Below are 15,157 nucleotides of genomic sequence, written 5' to 3'. Positions count from 1 at the left end.
TTTGGCTTTTTATTCAATTTCCTTTGATTACTCCTCATTTAAACTGGTTTCCTTGCTGTTTCCTCCCACTCAGCAAATACAAGCACACAAGCACGTACACACACACACACACACACACACACACACATACACACATGTGCACACACGTATGCATACCTACCCATACACAGAGCGATGCTTTGTCTTTTCAATCAAGAGCAGTGCATGAAGCAAAGCACAGCAGAAGGCTAAACTAGAATTGTTGTCCTTACCTTGTTACTTTTATGTTAACATTTCATACCCTGATTACTCTATTTTATATAGCTACAGACTTGTTTATTATTTAATTCCTGAAATTAACTCGAATTTTATACATAGTATGATGCAGAAGTCAATATGTACTTGAAGAACATAATTGAAACAGCAAACAATGTTTTCACTTGATGATAGTAGTTAAAAGAAACAGTTTATTTTATGTTTTAATTTTCTGTGTATTAAATGTGTGTTATTGAATAATTTTAGTCACCTAATGTTATTCTCAGACTCTAAATTCATTTCTCTAAATATATTAAAATTTGAGATGTTGAATCCTCATTTCTGGATCATGGACTGCCTTATTACGGCAGAAACAGGTTCCAGGGACTGTGACATTCTTCTCAATGCCCTAACCACTTTCATCATCTGCTGGCCCTTAAATCAACACAATGTAACACATTCTCATCTAGATTCCTTGATGATTGATAGATACACCTTCTATTTTTTTTTTCTTTTCTATAAATGCTCACTAATACTCCATTAGAAACTAATTTATGGCATGACTCTGTAAAACAGTCCTAACTAATGTATAAAAGGGGGGCATGATAATGCTTATGAAACTTTTATTGTATGTATAATGCAAGTAGTGAATAGCTATACTGCATATTACTTTTAAGGAAATGTTAAACTTCTGTCCCCTGCAACTACTTAATCCTGTGAAGCAAAGACCACTGATTCACATGTAAGAGTTTGAAAATAACCCACAGGTGGGTGGGGAGGCTTGTCCCTGTCGGCCTGCCTGCCTTTCTTCTGAATGTCCTTCATTAGTGGGAAGCAAAGCAAAGTTAATTGCGGGATAGTACAAAAGCTCTGGAAGAGGGAGGGACCCAAGAGGGTTGCCCTGGAGTTTCTAAGTTTAGGGGTTTTTATGAGAATGTTGGGGCTGTTTTAACCTGATTAACCCTCTATGCTCCTGTCACCTTATCAGGTTTTTTGTCCATGGGCTCATCCACCCATCGGGTAGTTGTTCACATGGGAAAGGGGGAAGGCTCCTTTCAGGGTGTTATAAAATCCTTTTGTTTGTTTGTTTTATTTTGCTGTTGTTTTTTTTAAAGATTTTATTTATTTATTGGACAAACAGAGATCACAACTAGGCAGAGAGGCAGGCAGAGAGAGAGGGGGAAACAGGCTTCCTCCTGAGCAGATTCAGATGTGGGGCTCGATTCCAGGACTCTGGGATCATGACCTGAGCTGAAGGCAGAGGCTTTAACCCACTGAGCCACCCAGGCGCCCTTTAAGGGTAATGTCCTCCAAAGGCAGCAGCCCCTTGTCTCTGCCTACCTTTCTTCTAAATGTCCTTCAGTACCATGACTCCTCATTCCCCTGAGTCAGAAAATGAGATATTTTAGGCAACACTTTCATTTTTTTCTCATCATTTTATTGCCTATGTGTTGGCAAGCAGATAATTAAACATTCATTAGTATATATCAATATCTATATTTATATCTAGAGAGACAGAGAGTACATGTGTTTGGTACCAAAAGATGATCATGGTTCCTATTGTCATTTTGTTAATTTTTCAGTGTAAAATACAGAGATGAGACAGTAAATATAATTATTAACATGCTTATGAGTTTGTATGATTAAATAACAGATACATGTCTTATTAATAGTATACTAATAATCTAATTTATATCATGTTTATACAAGATAGGTTAACAACTTTCACATGCTTTTTCCCTCAGTTTTGTCTCTAACCATTTCCTCATTTAGATGGATGGGGTTTTCAAACCCAATTATTACAGTACCTAACTTTCAAACATAAATTTGGTTGTCATAAAGTTAGGAGTATCTTCCCTAGTTCTATCCTAGAGTCACTCTGAAATTTACATAATATTATTGATTCACCTGTCTTTGGATGGATGTAAAATAGAGCCTCATCTGAATTATTTATTGGTTAAATAGGAAAATACTCATGATGCACGAAATACATAATTGGCCTTCATAGACATTTTTTTCTTTGTATCCCCTCATCCAACAATCCTTTTCCTGATAACTGGGTATGGGTGTTTTATTTTGGTTTTGCATTTTTTTACTTTTTACTTTTTGTTTTGACTTTTTACTTATCCATTTTTCACACAGTAAAGGATTTCTATGTTTTTGTTTGTGTTTTTATATAAGGAATGAGCCTTAAGTGGCTTAAGCTATTTATTGGTGTTTGTTTTCAAGGATAACACTTCTCCAAGACAACCATGACGCAGAATATTCAATACTTTAGGAAAAAATTCTCATCTTTTTTTTTCCTCTCAGATTACTGCATGCTAGTTTTTCATTAAAATGCCTGATATATGGCTGTGGCAACAAACACTGTTAAGAGCTAGTTTTTTAAATTTACTTCAAGTTAGTTGACTCACTTTGTAAGCACATTAATCCTAGCAAATTCATAAGGAATTAAAGTACATTAAAAAAATTAAAATTAAAGTACATTAAAAAAAAAAAAAACATTAAAATGTTTTTAAAGCATTTGATTTACTTTGTTTCCTGAAGGGGAAGAAAGGTAAATTTAGGTGTGAGGTGTATTGCTGTCCTCAATGGAAAGTTATATGATTACTAGAATTACATGTGGCCTTCTAAGATTTGTGATGAGGGGAGAAAAAAGAATAAAAAAATGGCAGAAAGCTTTCCAGTTAAATATGGTATCTTTGGGGGTGCCTGGGTGGCTCAGTCAGTTAAGTGTCCACCTTTGGCTCAGGTCATGATCCCAGAGTCCCTGGATTGAGATGTGCATCTGGCTCCCCACTCAGCAGGGAATCTGCTTCTCCCTCTGCCCCTCCCCCTGTTCATGCACACTCTCTCTCTCACTCTTTCTCTCAAATAAATAAAATTTTTAAAAAACTAAAATAAATAAATACTAGATTTTCTTAGGAGGTATTTTATTAATAAGTAACTGAAGTTTTCTAATATGCTAATTTTGCCCATTGTTTCATTTCTATAAACTATGGAACACATTAGGGTGACTGGGTGGCTCAGTCAGTTAAGCATATAACTCTTGATTTTGGCTCAGTGGTCATCACAGGGTCCTGGGATTGAGCCTTTCCTCTGGCTCTGGGCTCTGTACAAAGAGTTTCTTTGAGATTCTCTCTCCCTCTTCCTTTGCCCCTCGCCCTACTTGTGCTCTCAATCTCTTTCTGTCAAAATAACTAAATAAATCTTTTATTTTTTTAAAAAAGATTTTATTTATTTGACAGACAGAGATCACAGGCAGGCAGAGAGGCAGGCAGAGAGACAGAGGAAGGGAAGCAGGCTCCCTGCTCAGCAGAGATCCTAATGTGGGGCTTGATCTCAGGACCCTGGGATCATGACCTGAGCCTAAGGCAAAGGCTTTAATCCACTGAGCCATCCAGGCGCCCCAACTAAATAAATCTTTAAAAAAAAATGTAACATTTTCTTTTTTTACGAGAAGAGAGAAAAACAATTACTGAAGCAGAAACTGTTTTATAATCATTATTTAAAGAATTTCTAATTATTATTTTCACCTCTAGAATATGAGAAACTTAAAAGGGAATTTTTTTCACATCCGATAATCATTTATTTTATTGTGTGAAAGCCCCTCTGTGATTTATATTTTAATAAAGTCAATAACAAAAAGCCTATGGCTATTCTAAGTGATTTGTTGTCATGAATTTTTTCTAAAACTTAAATACACAGTGAATTTGAACATTATGTACAAACATAGAAAGATGTGTGATATATGGTTTCATTACTCTACCCATTTCCTCTATGTAAGTATTCTTAAAAAGTATGGTTTATTCCAATGCATAATAAAGCCCTGACCATCTCTGAGTTAGTAGTCATACATGTAAAGTTTACTGCCCAAGACAAAAAGTACTCAGACCATTGTATCATATGACTGTCTAATAATTTTGATTTTAAAAATGTGAATGGAGATAAGATATTATCTAATATTATAGTGCCCACTGATTATTTGCAGGATATACTTTTCAGGAAATACAAATATACATGTCCAAAGTTGTTTTCTAGGTGGAGAGGGAGTACTTTATCTTTTCACTATAATTTCTTGCACACCCAGTTTGTTACAAAGCTTTTTAGCATATGAAATTTTATCCTGTTTCTGCTCAAATTGATTTTCTACTGAGTCTGAGTTATGGTGTGCTGGGAGGGCATACTTTATAATCTTATAAATGTTCTCTTTTGTGGTATTCCAAACCATAGCCCCTTCTGTGTTAGAATCAGCATGTGTTAGAGTAGGTGACTACCTTCACTGTACAAATGTGAAAAACTTCTATTTCCCACCAAATGTTTTGAATTTTTTTAATATTAATAATCTATTCATGATGGATTATTTCCCATTATTTGAATTTTGTTCCTTTAAAAACAGTTTTTATACATTTTGAACTCAAAAGAGACACTCACATTTTTTAAAAGATTTTATTTATTTATTTGACAGACAGAGATCAAAAGTAGGCATAGAGGCAGGCAGAGAGAGAGAGGGGGAAGCAGGCTCCCCACTGAGCAGAGATCCCAACATGAGGCTCGATCCCAGGACCCTGGGATCATGACCGGAGCTGAAGGCAGAGGCTTTGAGCCACCTAGGCATCCTGAGACATTCACATTTTAAAAAGTAGTATTTGAAAGCACTAAATAATCAGTCCAAAACTAAATAGTCACCAATATTTTTGACGTATTCACTAGTATGATAAAATCATATTTTACCAAGTCTTTGAGAGATCTCTCATTACATTTAATTGTACTTACCATAAAATTAAATAAATTACATTTACCCAGGTTTACTTTATTACCATCTTGCTAATTTAGTAAAATCATGTACTATTATATTATTATACTATATTATACTATGATACTCTTTTCTGAATAGGAGCAATATTTTTCTATATTTCCATAAAAACACATTCTTTCATAGGAATTACTTAATATTAAGTGGAGCTTCTTAGTTGCTGTAACTTATAGCTTCTACATGACACATCTGAAGACCAACTCAACTGTGTGTTTCACCACACATCCATCATAGTAAGAGTATGAATAATCTGTTCTAAAATAAATAAATAAAATTTGATCACATATCTGTGTAAGATTGTACTTAGCCTATCCAGTTTTACTTTTTCTTTCTAATGAATTCATAAGGAAAACAGTTGGAAATTAAGAGTGAGAGAGTGAAAATGAAAAAGTGGGGAAGGAGCACAATAAAAACAATCAGATCCCTTTTTACAAAGTACATATTTGAGATAAAAATGACAAATTATTTAAAATTTTACAACATACACTGCTTTTATATAAGCTACATGCCAAAGTATTGTCACAAGACATTGAAATTGACCATTTTAATATCTTCAAAAAATTTTATTTTTATTCTTCATAGTTAGTCTTGAGAAAAGAAATTTGCAGATAGAATCATGTCATTTTTGACTACTCTTAATGCCTCTCCATTTATCCAAACTAATAAATTTGAAACTTGCTCTTCAGGAAGTAAATACAACTACAGTACTATACCTGGTTCTTCTAGCATATAAGGCATGAAAACAATCCTCCCTATTTTAGAAGGGTCAACCAGAAGTCTGCAATCTGCTGGCTACAAGCAACAGCATGACCTTCTGAACAACCTTGAAGGTAAAAAAGAAAGAAAGAAAGAAAGAAAGAAAGAAAGAAAGAAAGAAAGAAAGGGAAAGAAAGAAAGAAAGGTTGTTTGAATTCCATTTTGTAGTATTTTATCTTTAAGATGGAATAGAACACCATAGACTATACATTGACTTATTTTTTAAAGGAGGGAAGCAAATTTATTGTGACATAAATTAGTCCGCTAAGACATGTTTATAAGTCTAACCTGTAAGATTTGCCTCACCAAAATGAATATGCATATATCCTTTCTCAGTTCAAATATTCCAAGAAGGAAAACTAGAACAGGATCTACAGAACACTGTATGTTAGATGGCGAAGCGACCTAACTACATCAGTCTCCTGCCCATAAACCTGGGAAAGTGAAACTCTCTGCACAATATTATTGGCTGTATAATGAGACTATAGAGAAAGAATGATTATCTTTAAATATATATTTTAATACCCTTGGAAATGATCAAGCATCATCTCATATTTGAATTGATTGCCCAGTAATACACATGGAAATGTGTGTGTAACTACAAAATGTTTCCTGCTTTTGAAGTAATAGTTCAGCTAACATCTCTACAGGGCTTTTCAACTTGTATAGCAGTTCTACATGCACGATACCATTTAAATCACTGTGAAAAGAGACCCAAAAAGATTAAGTGGTTTGTTGGAAAATTCACAATCTGTGAAACATCTACAATTTGAACCCATCTTCTGATTTACATTCCCACGTTTTTCCTTAACAAGTAAAAAGATTAAACCAAAACAGTAATACTGTGTACTACATAAAACACAGCCTAGTTCATAGTGAATTATAGTAAATATTTGTTGAAGGAAATAAATGTATTTTACAACTATTAAAATCTTTTTAGTGGCTCTTTGTCTGGTCCCAAGAAGGAATACAAGGAGAGGCCAGACACAATGACTGAATGGTGCAAGTGGGAAAGTTTATTAAAGTGAGAGTACATTCAGGGCGCCTGTGTGGCTCAGTCAGTTAAATGTCAGCCTTTGGCTCAGGTCATGATCCCATGGTTCTGGGATCGAGCCCTGCAACAGGGTCTCTGCTCAGTGGGGAGAACTTTCTCCCTCTCCCCACCTCCTGCTCATGCTCTTTCCTGTGTGCTCTTCTCTCTTCCTCTCTCTCATAAATAACTAAATAAATAAAGTAAGAGTACACTCTTTACATCTGAGAGTGGGCAAGCTCAAGGGAGACTTGTACACCCTAGGGTTTGGGTTTCTATCTGTTATCGACGGTTGTTAACTAAGGAGTGGAATATTGTCTACTTGGGGGAGGCATTTCTTGGGAGCAGTGTTTCAATTTTGTCCCCTTCCTTTATCAAAGTCTCTGACCTTCTTGGTCTTGGGCCTGCCTTGTTTGATCTAGCTTCCTGTGTGTTGAGAATGCTGCCAGGGAAGGTTTTTAACTTGCCCCATAGTAGGCCATGACTCCCCCTTTGCTGGCCTCCAGGCTTCCTATTAAAACCTAACTAACTGACTACTCTAACAATAAAGGTAACAGGTTTTGATTTGAGGGTTTTTTTTGTTTTGTTTTGTTTTGTTTTCCTGCTTAGATGACAATAGAGCCTATTGATCTGGATCTTGATCTAAGGATGCTGCTTTGAATGTTATATTGCCAGATTGAGGTATGCATGGTCCCTAACACCTGGCATGCTCAGGTATGCCAATGCCCAAAGAGCCCAGTAAGGTGTTAGGCCTCCTTTTTCATTTTAGAAGAAAAAGAACAGTTTTTTCTTGACATTCAGAGAGATTATTTGTTGTGAAATCACTCATGCAGTTCTAAACAATTTGCTCAGTGAACAGTCTTGGCATTTTGTTGGGGTTTTTTAACCATTTTAGCTGGAGGAAGTGTAATAATATCATAGTCAGAGCCATTGAGATGGAGGTTTCTGAACTGCCAACAGGCAGAACATTATATAAGGGAAACTTTGGATATAAGAGAGTAAAGACATTCTTACTAAATCTTTAAAAACCCACTGGTGACAAATGGGAGGAAAGTTTATCTCACTAATATGCTCCCCATTTGGCTCTTCCATCTGGAGTATATCTTTTTAAAATTATGGTACAGGGAAATACAAATACATAATATACCTTTTTTACTTTACTTGTACTTAAATCTTAGATATGACAAAACTGTACATTAAGTTGGCACAGAGGACCCCACCAACAAAGTCACATTAGCTTCCCTTTTCCTCTGAAAACCTTACCCAAACATCATTAGTTAAATTTAGTATGACATAATTATGCCAAAGAACCAAGCTAGATTGCAACTTGGGTTCCTGTATCTCACAAAACCATATGCATTTGAATCTCTCTCCTATGCAAATGTCCCCAACTTAGTCAGGTGTCCATCACTTTTGATCCCCTGTGGGGAAAAGAATTCCATTTTTACTCTTATTTCTCTGTGCAGCATTAAGGTTATGATAGAGGGAGAGGAAGAAACTTGGGGACATTAAAGAGAGAATGGCTCTAACTCATTTACTGTCTTTTTTGAGAAAATTAGTGGCTTTTGTGATTCCCCTAAACAAATTTGTGAAACTTTCCATCCACCCAAATCTCTAAATCATTATCACTGACACTTAATTTTAGCTTTGGGACCTCATGACTCAGCTACAGCTACATTGCTTTTTGGCTGAAATTAACATTTGCTGCCTGGTTGTGAGAGCATTCCTTCCTCTTCCTGCCCAGAGGAGACAGGAAAAACCAAAGCATCATTGCATCATGTAAGCAGCCTCTTCCAATCCTACTTCAACTGAGCAGGCTCTGAACAGTCATTAACAAGAAAGGCAAATGCTCAGTGACAAGAAAGGTAAATGTCTCAGCTTCCTCACTCACAGCTTGGCTGAGACATTTACCAGAAGATGCCAAGACAGCTTCTCATATCTCCTAAAAAGCCCAGAAAACCCTCATCCATTTTCTTTAAGAAATGTATGTCTTTGTTGTATGTCTCACAGGCCAGACCCCCGTGTTCTCCAAAGCTAGATACACGGTTAGATCCTTTGGTATCAGGAGAAATGAAAAGATTGCTATCCATTGCACAGTCCATGGGGCCAAGGCAGAAGAAATCCTGGAGAAAGGTCTAAAGGTTCGAGAGTATGAGTTAAGAAAAAATAACTTCTCTGATACTGGAAACTTCGGCTTTGGGATCCAGGAGCACATCGATCTTGGTATCAAGTATGACCCAAGCATTGGGATCTACGGCCTGGACTTCTATGTGGTGCTGGGTAGGCCAGGTTTCAGCATCGCAGACAAGAAGCGCAGGACAGGCTGCATTGGGGCCAAACACAGAATCAGCAAAGAGGAGGCCATGTTCCAGCAGAAGTATGATGGGATCATCCTTCCTGGCAAATAAATTCCCATCCTCTTTGCCAAACTTCCCATCCAAAAACCCATCCTCTTTGCCAAAACTTCCATAACTATTTGATTTTTTCTGACTTTTACGCCAGCAAGTTAGCCTACTCTGTGTTATATTGTGATTTATAATAAGAAATACATAGCTGACCATCTCCATTTCTGATAGCGATCTCCTAAAATGCTTGAAAGTTCCTAAATGATGAGAATGATTAAGGTGCCTTTTGTTATGTTAAAGAAGTGACATTTGGAAAACACCTGAGCCTGAGAGCTGGTTATTAAGAGAGAACCAAGGATGCAATTAGAAGGTTAGAACTTTCAGTCCTCCCACTTCCTCAGAACTCCTTGGAGGGGAGAGGGGTTAGAGATGGAATCCATGGCCAATGGTGCCATCAATTACATCTGTGAAATGAATCTTCCATAAAAACTCAAAAAGATCTTATTGGGCTGAACAAATTCAGGTGGTGGGAGAATGGTACCCTCAGTGAGGTCATGGAAGCTATGTGCATTTTCTCCATAACTTGCCCTATGCATCTCTTTCAATCTAGCTGTTTGTAAATTATATCATTTTATAATAAACCGGTAATACGGCAAGCAAAATGTTTCTCTGAGTTCTGTGAGCCACTCTAGCAAATTTAATTGAATAAGGAGGGGGTCATGGGAAACTGATTTATAACCAGTTGGTCAGAAACACAGGTAATAGCCTGGCCTTCTGACTAGCATCTCAAGTAGAGTTAGTCCTGTGGGATTGAACCTTTTAACCTATGGGATCTAATACTGTTTCTCAGTAGTAGGTGTCATAATTGAGTTAAATCATAGGACACTCAGTGCCTAGAGAATTGCTTGTCAGTGTGAGAAACCACCCACCAAGGGTGAAATTGGTCCAGGACCTAGAAGATTTCTGTCTTATGGATACTAACAGAAGACACAAGACTCCTGGGTCAGACACAAAGGATGATTTCTTACTCACAGCAACAGCAGTAAGCAGATTATCATCTTATTCCTGTGTCAGTTTTCCAAAACTCAATTCTCACAGGACAGTGCCCCAATGGCCAGTTCATGTTTTCATATGTATTGGGTTTTATTACAGGAAAGGAATTCTGAACTAAAGAATTCTGAATCTTTCAAACTGGCTTGCAAGCAAACCTGTCTAATCTTTTCCCATACAGAGATATTATCTTTATTACACTGGATGGTAAACAAGTCTGCTCTTTGCTATAGCAGATAGAAATGATCTCTGTCTTCCAAGGTTGTTTGCTATGCACACATCTTTCAAAATACAGTATGAAATGAAAGGACAATTATTGCATCTGTTCTCAAGACAGGCAGAAATGTGAGAAAATATGGAGAACAGTCTTACAACATAGTGATACTGAGGTTTCCCAGGAGGTATTACACTAGCAACCACAGGGAACAATTATTACTAATACCGTGTCTAAATGTTATAATAGTAACTACATGAATCTGAGTGCACGTGCGTGTGAGAGCACCTGCACATACACACAAATGTTTTCCTTTTTTCTTTTTTACTCTTCCTAAATAATAAAATTTTATGGTACATAGAGAATAAATACCCAGTTTAAATATATTATATGATGGCCTTAAATAACCTAGAAAATATCCACCAAAACTAATATAACACTCTATATTATTTATACCTGAATAAAAAGAAGAAAATATCCATTAGAAATAACTTCCAAAATTAAAACAACAAAAAAAGTCCTGAAAATTGCAATTCTGAGTTATTATGGGTAAATTATTATACTTCTAAAAAGTACTAAAAATTAGCACAATGTAAAATTTTTAACTTGGAAAGTATATAAATTGTGTACTGTGGAAAATGACTCATCCTTTACCATCCATATCTAGACTAACAGTATATTATATATTATGCATTATACAATAAAGAATAACTACAGGTTTAGCCTACATGTGTATGAATTTTATATATATGTATATATTGTCTCTTTCATAAGCTTGAATCTTCTGTGTTTTTTTTTTTCATAAACTTGAATCTTATTCAAAGGATCATTCTTTCAAAAATACATGAGTTACACAGAGATCATAGTTTTAGACAACTTTTTTTTAAAGATTTTATTTATTTACTTGACAGAGATATCACAAGTAGACAGAGAAGCAGGGAGTTTTCTAGTTTACAGTTTTCTAGTTAACAGCTTTCTAGTTTACTAGGAAATGACCATTTTATTTTAGGAAAAATTACTTTTTTAGATATTAATGTTAAGTTATATCAGCAACCATTACCTTATTTTTTTAGGTAAAAACCACCTACCTGTATACATTCCAAAAATATATCAATTTTTGGTACTGCTGAACAAATTACCACAAATGTAGCTACTGAAGTACACAAATTGATTATCTGACAATTTCTGTGTGTCAGGAGTTCAACATGGTATGGCTGGGTTATCTGCTTAGAATATCATGAGGCTTAAATCAAAGTGTTCTTAGGGCTGAGTTTTTGTGTGAGTTTAAGTGTAGGAGTTTGTGTAGTCTCAATTTAATATTTTTTGTTGCATTTGTAAAGGTACAGGACATTATTCATACAAGTACTTTAGGGGAATCTCATAGATGTTACCTTTAGATGATAATAAGTAGGAGTAGCCCCATTAAGAAGTGATTCAGGAAAGCAATTCTAGAAACTAGTAAGATCTCCCATTAAAAAGAAAGTATTAGAGAGTACCTGGAGACCATGCTTTGTCATTGGACCCTGGGAAGACTTTCTAACGATATAAATGGTCTACACTATAAAATCATGTAATTACGGAATTAATGTGATAATAACTTTAAAAGAAATGCATCATATTATATAAAGATATGCATATAAAGTTGAAAAATCCATCAAAAAAAAAAAAAAGGGAGGAAATCTTTCTTATATTAATTCATGTATGGGGCACCTGGGTGGCTCAGTCAGTTAAGTGTCTGTCTTCAGCTCAGGTCATGATCCCAGGGTCCTGAGATTGAGCCCCACATTGGGGCTCAACAGAGTGTCTACTTCTCCCTCTCCCCTTGTTGTTCTCTCTCTCTCTCTTTGTCAAATAAGGAAATAAAACCTTTAAAAATAATAAAAATAAAAATAATTCAAGTATTAGGTCCTTATATAACCACCTCAACTTCCCTTGTCCATGACACAGCACCCGGGAGAAATCCTACAAGACAAAGACTGAGGAAGTATAAGCTGCTATATATAAGCATACTGAGGAGCATTAAGATAGTAGTAGAGTAGGAGGATCCTAGGCTCACCTTGTCCCATGAACACAAGTAGATAACTACAAAAGCGTTCTAAATACCCCAGAGATCAATCTGAAAACTGACAGAACAAACTCTAAAGTTAAAGGAAGAGAAGGGGTCACATTGAAGAAGTAGGGGACATAACCGGCTTTTCTAACACAGAGGGAAAAGCAGAGATTTATATAAAATTTGAAGACAGAAAAAAGTATCCCAAATGAAAGAAAAAGATAAGGCCATGGACAGAAATCTAAGCAGAGCAGATATATGGAACATGTTTTTGGAGAATTTAAAGCAATGATAAGAAGGACACTCACTGATGTTAAGAAAAGAAAAGAAAACATCAGTGCGAGGTGCCCAAGTGGCTCAGCTGGTTAAGAATCTGCCTTTGGCTCAGGTTATGATCCCAGGGTTCTGGAATCAAGCCCCACATTAGGCTTCCTGCTCAATAGGGAGTCTGCTCCTCTCTCTCTCAAGTAAAATAAATAAAATCTTAAAGAAAAAGAAAAGAAAAAGTAGACATCAGTGAGACCCTTACCACAGAGATAAAGGAGTTAAAAAAAGAATCAATCAGAGATGAAAAGTACAATAAACAAGATTAGAAACACACCTGATACAATGAAAAATAGGCTGAAAGAAGCAAAGGAATGAATGAATGATCTAGAAGACAAAGTAATGGGAGGCATTGAAGCTGAACAAAGAAAGAGGAATCATGCAAAATGAGAATAATCTTAGGGAACTCAGGGATGCTCTCAAATGGCTTAACATTTGTTTTTTGTTTTATAGGAGTCCCAGAAGAAGAAAGAGAAAAGAGGGCAGAAAATTTATTTGAAGAAATAATAGCTGAAAACTTCCCTAATCTGGGGACGGAAACAGACATCTAGATCCAGGAGGCACAGAGAACTCCCATCAAAATAAACAAAAACAGGTCAGCATTAAGACATATTGTAATTAAATTTGCAAAATATGATGATAAAGAAAAATCTTAAAAGCAACAAGATAAAAGAAGTCATTAACTTACATGAGAAAACCCATAAGGCTAGCTGGAGATATTTCAACAGAAATTTGGCAGGCCAGAAGAGAGTGGCATGATATATTCGAAGTGCTGAATGGGAAAAATCTGTAGCCAAGCCAGCAAGGCTATCATTTAGAATAGAAGAGATAAAGAGTTTCCCAGACAAACAAAAACTAAAGGAGCCTGTGACCATTAAACCAGTCCTCAAGAAATATCAAAGGGTATTCTTTAAGTGGAAAGGAGAGACCACAAGTGACAAAGACAAGAAAGATCAAAGAAAATCTCCAGAAACAATAAATAAAATATACAAGCAATAAAATTACAATAAATACATATCTATCAGTAACTACTTTGAATGTAAATGGGCAAAACACTCTAATCAAAAGATACAGAATGCCAAAATGGATAAAAACATGACTTATCTATATGCTGCCTACTAGAAACTCATTTTAGACATAAAGACACCTGCAGGTTGAAAATGAGGGAATGGAAAAACATCTATCATGCAAATGGCTGTCACAAGAAAGCTGGAGAAGCAATACTTATTTTGGGCAAACTAGACTTCAAAAAAAGAATCTTACAAAGGACAAGCAAGGGCACTATGTCATCATAAATGGGACAATCCACAGGAAGACATCACAATTATAAATATTTACTCACCTAACATGGGAACACCCAAATATATAAAACAATTAGTAACAACCTAAACAAACTTACTGATAATAACAATAATAGTAGGGGACTTTAACACCTGGTTATACCAATGGGCAGGTCATCTAAACATAAATCAACAAGGAAACAATGACTTTGAATGACATACTGGACTAAATGGACTTAATATATTTAGAATATTCTATCCTAAAACAGCAGAATACACATTCTTTTCAAGTGCTCATGGGACATTTTCCATAATAAATTACACATTAGGTCACAAAGCAGGCCTCAACAAATACAAAAAGATTGAGTCACACCATGTACCTTTTCTGATCATAGTGCTATGAAACTTGAAGTCAGACATAAGAAAAAATCTGGAAAGACCAAAAAAAAACACATGGCGGTTAAACAGCATGCTATGAAACAATGAATGGATTAACCAGGAAATTAAAAAAAAAAAAAAAAAAGAAAGAACGAAAGAAAGAAAGAAAGAAAGAAATTAAAAAATACATAGAAACAAATGAAAATGAAAACACACCGTCCAAAAGCTTTGGGATGCATGAAAGCAATACTAACATGGAAATAGATAGCAATACAGGTCTATCTTGAGAAGCAAGAAAAATCTCAAATAATTCAAGAATTTCGTGTACTGTCTTTCTTCTATTATTTTCTTCATATTTCCATTTGATATAAACTATGCCTTGTCTAGAATACAAATATTATACAGATCTGCCTCCTTGAATAACAACTGTTTATATTGACCTTGAGGATGTTACATTAAGTGAGATAGGTCAGAAGAAGAAAGACAAATACCATATGATTTCACTAATATGTGGAAGTAAAAACAAAACAAAACACATAGGTACAGAGAACACATTGGTGGTTACCAGAGAGGAAATGGGTTGAGGTGGGCAAGATAGGTGAAGGGATCTATTGTATGGTAATGAATGGTAATTATACTTAAAGGCAGTAATCACTTTATGGTTTATACAAATATTTAAT

General features: G+C 35.5%; 1 protein-coding gene across 1 annotated transcript; it reads left to right on the top strand.

The window, feature by feature from the left end:
* Nucleotides 1-8,818: 8,818 nt before the first annotated feature.
* On the top strand, nt 8,819-9,246 carry LOC111150979 (60S ribosomal protein L11-like). Its single transcript, XM_022508658.1, has one exon. The coding sequence runs from the start codon at nt 8,819-8,821 to the stop codon at nt 9,242-9,244; it is 426 nt and encodes a 141-aa protein (XP_022364366.1). The 3' UTR covers nt 9,245-9,246.
* The last annotated feature ends 5,911 nt before the right edge of the window (nt 9,247-15,157 follow it).

Source organism: Enhydra lutris, unplaced genomic scaffold, assembly GCF_002288905.1.
Source record: "Enhydra lutris kenyoni isolate GAN:26980312 unplaced genomic scaffold, ASM228890v2 scaffoldscaffold25, whole genome shotgun sequence".
In the NCBI taxonomy this organism is placed as follows: domain Eukaryota; kingdom Metazoa; phylum Chordata; class Mammalia; order Carnivora; family Mustelidae; genus Enhydra; species Enhydra lutris.
This window is presented reverse-complemented; position numbering and strand designations above follow the sequence as displayed.

Excerpts from the sequence above, each read along its gene's own strand:
- LOC111150979 (XM_022508658.1), top strand. The coding sequence starts at position 8,819 with ATGTATGTCTTTGTTGTATGTCTCACAGGCCAGACCCCCGTGTTCTCC.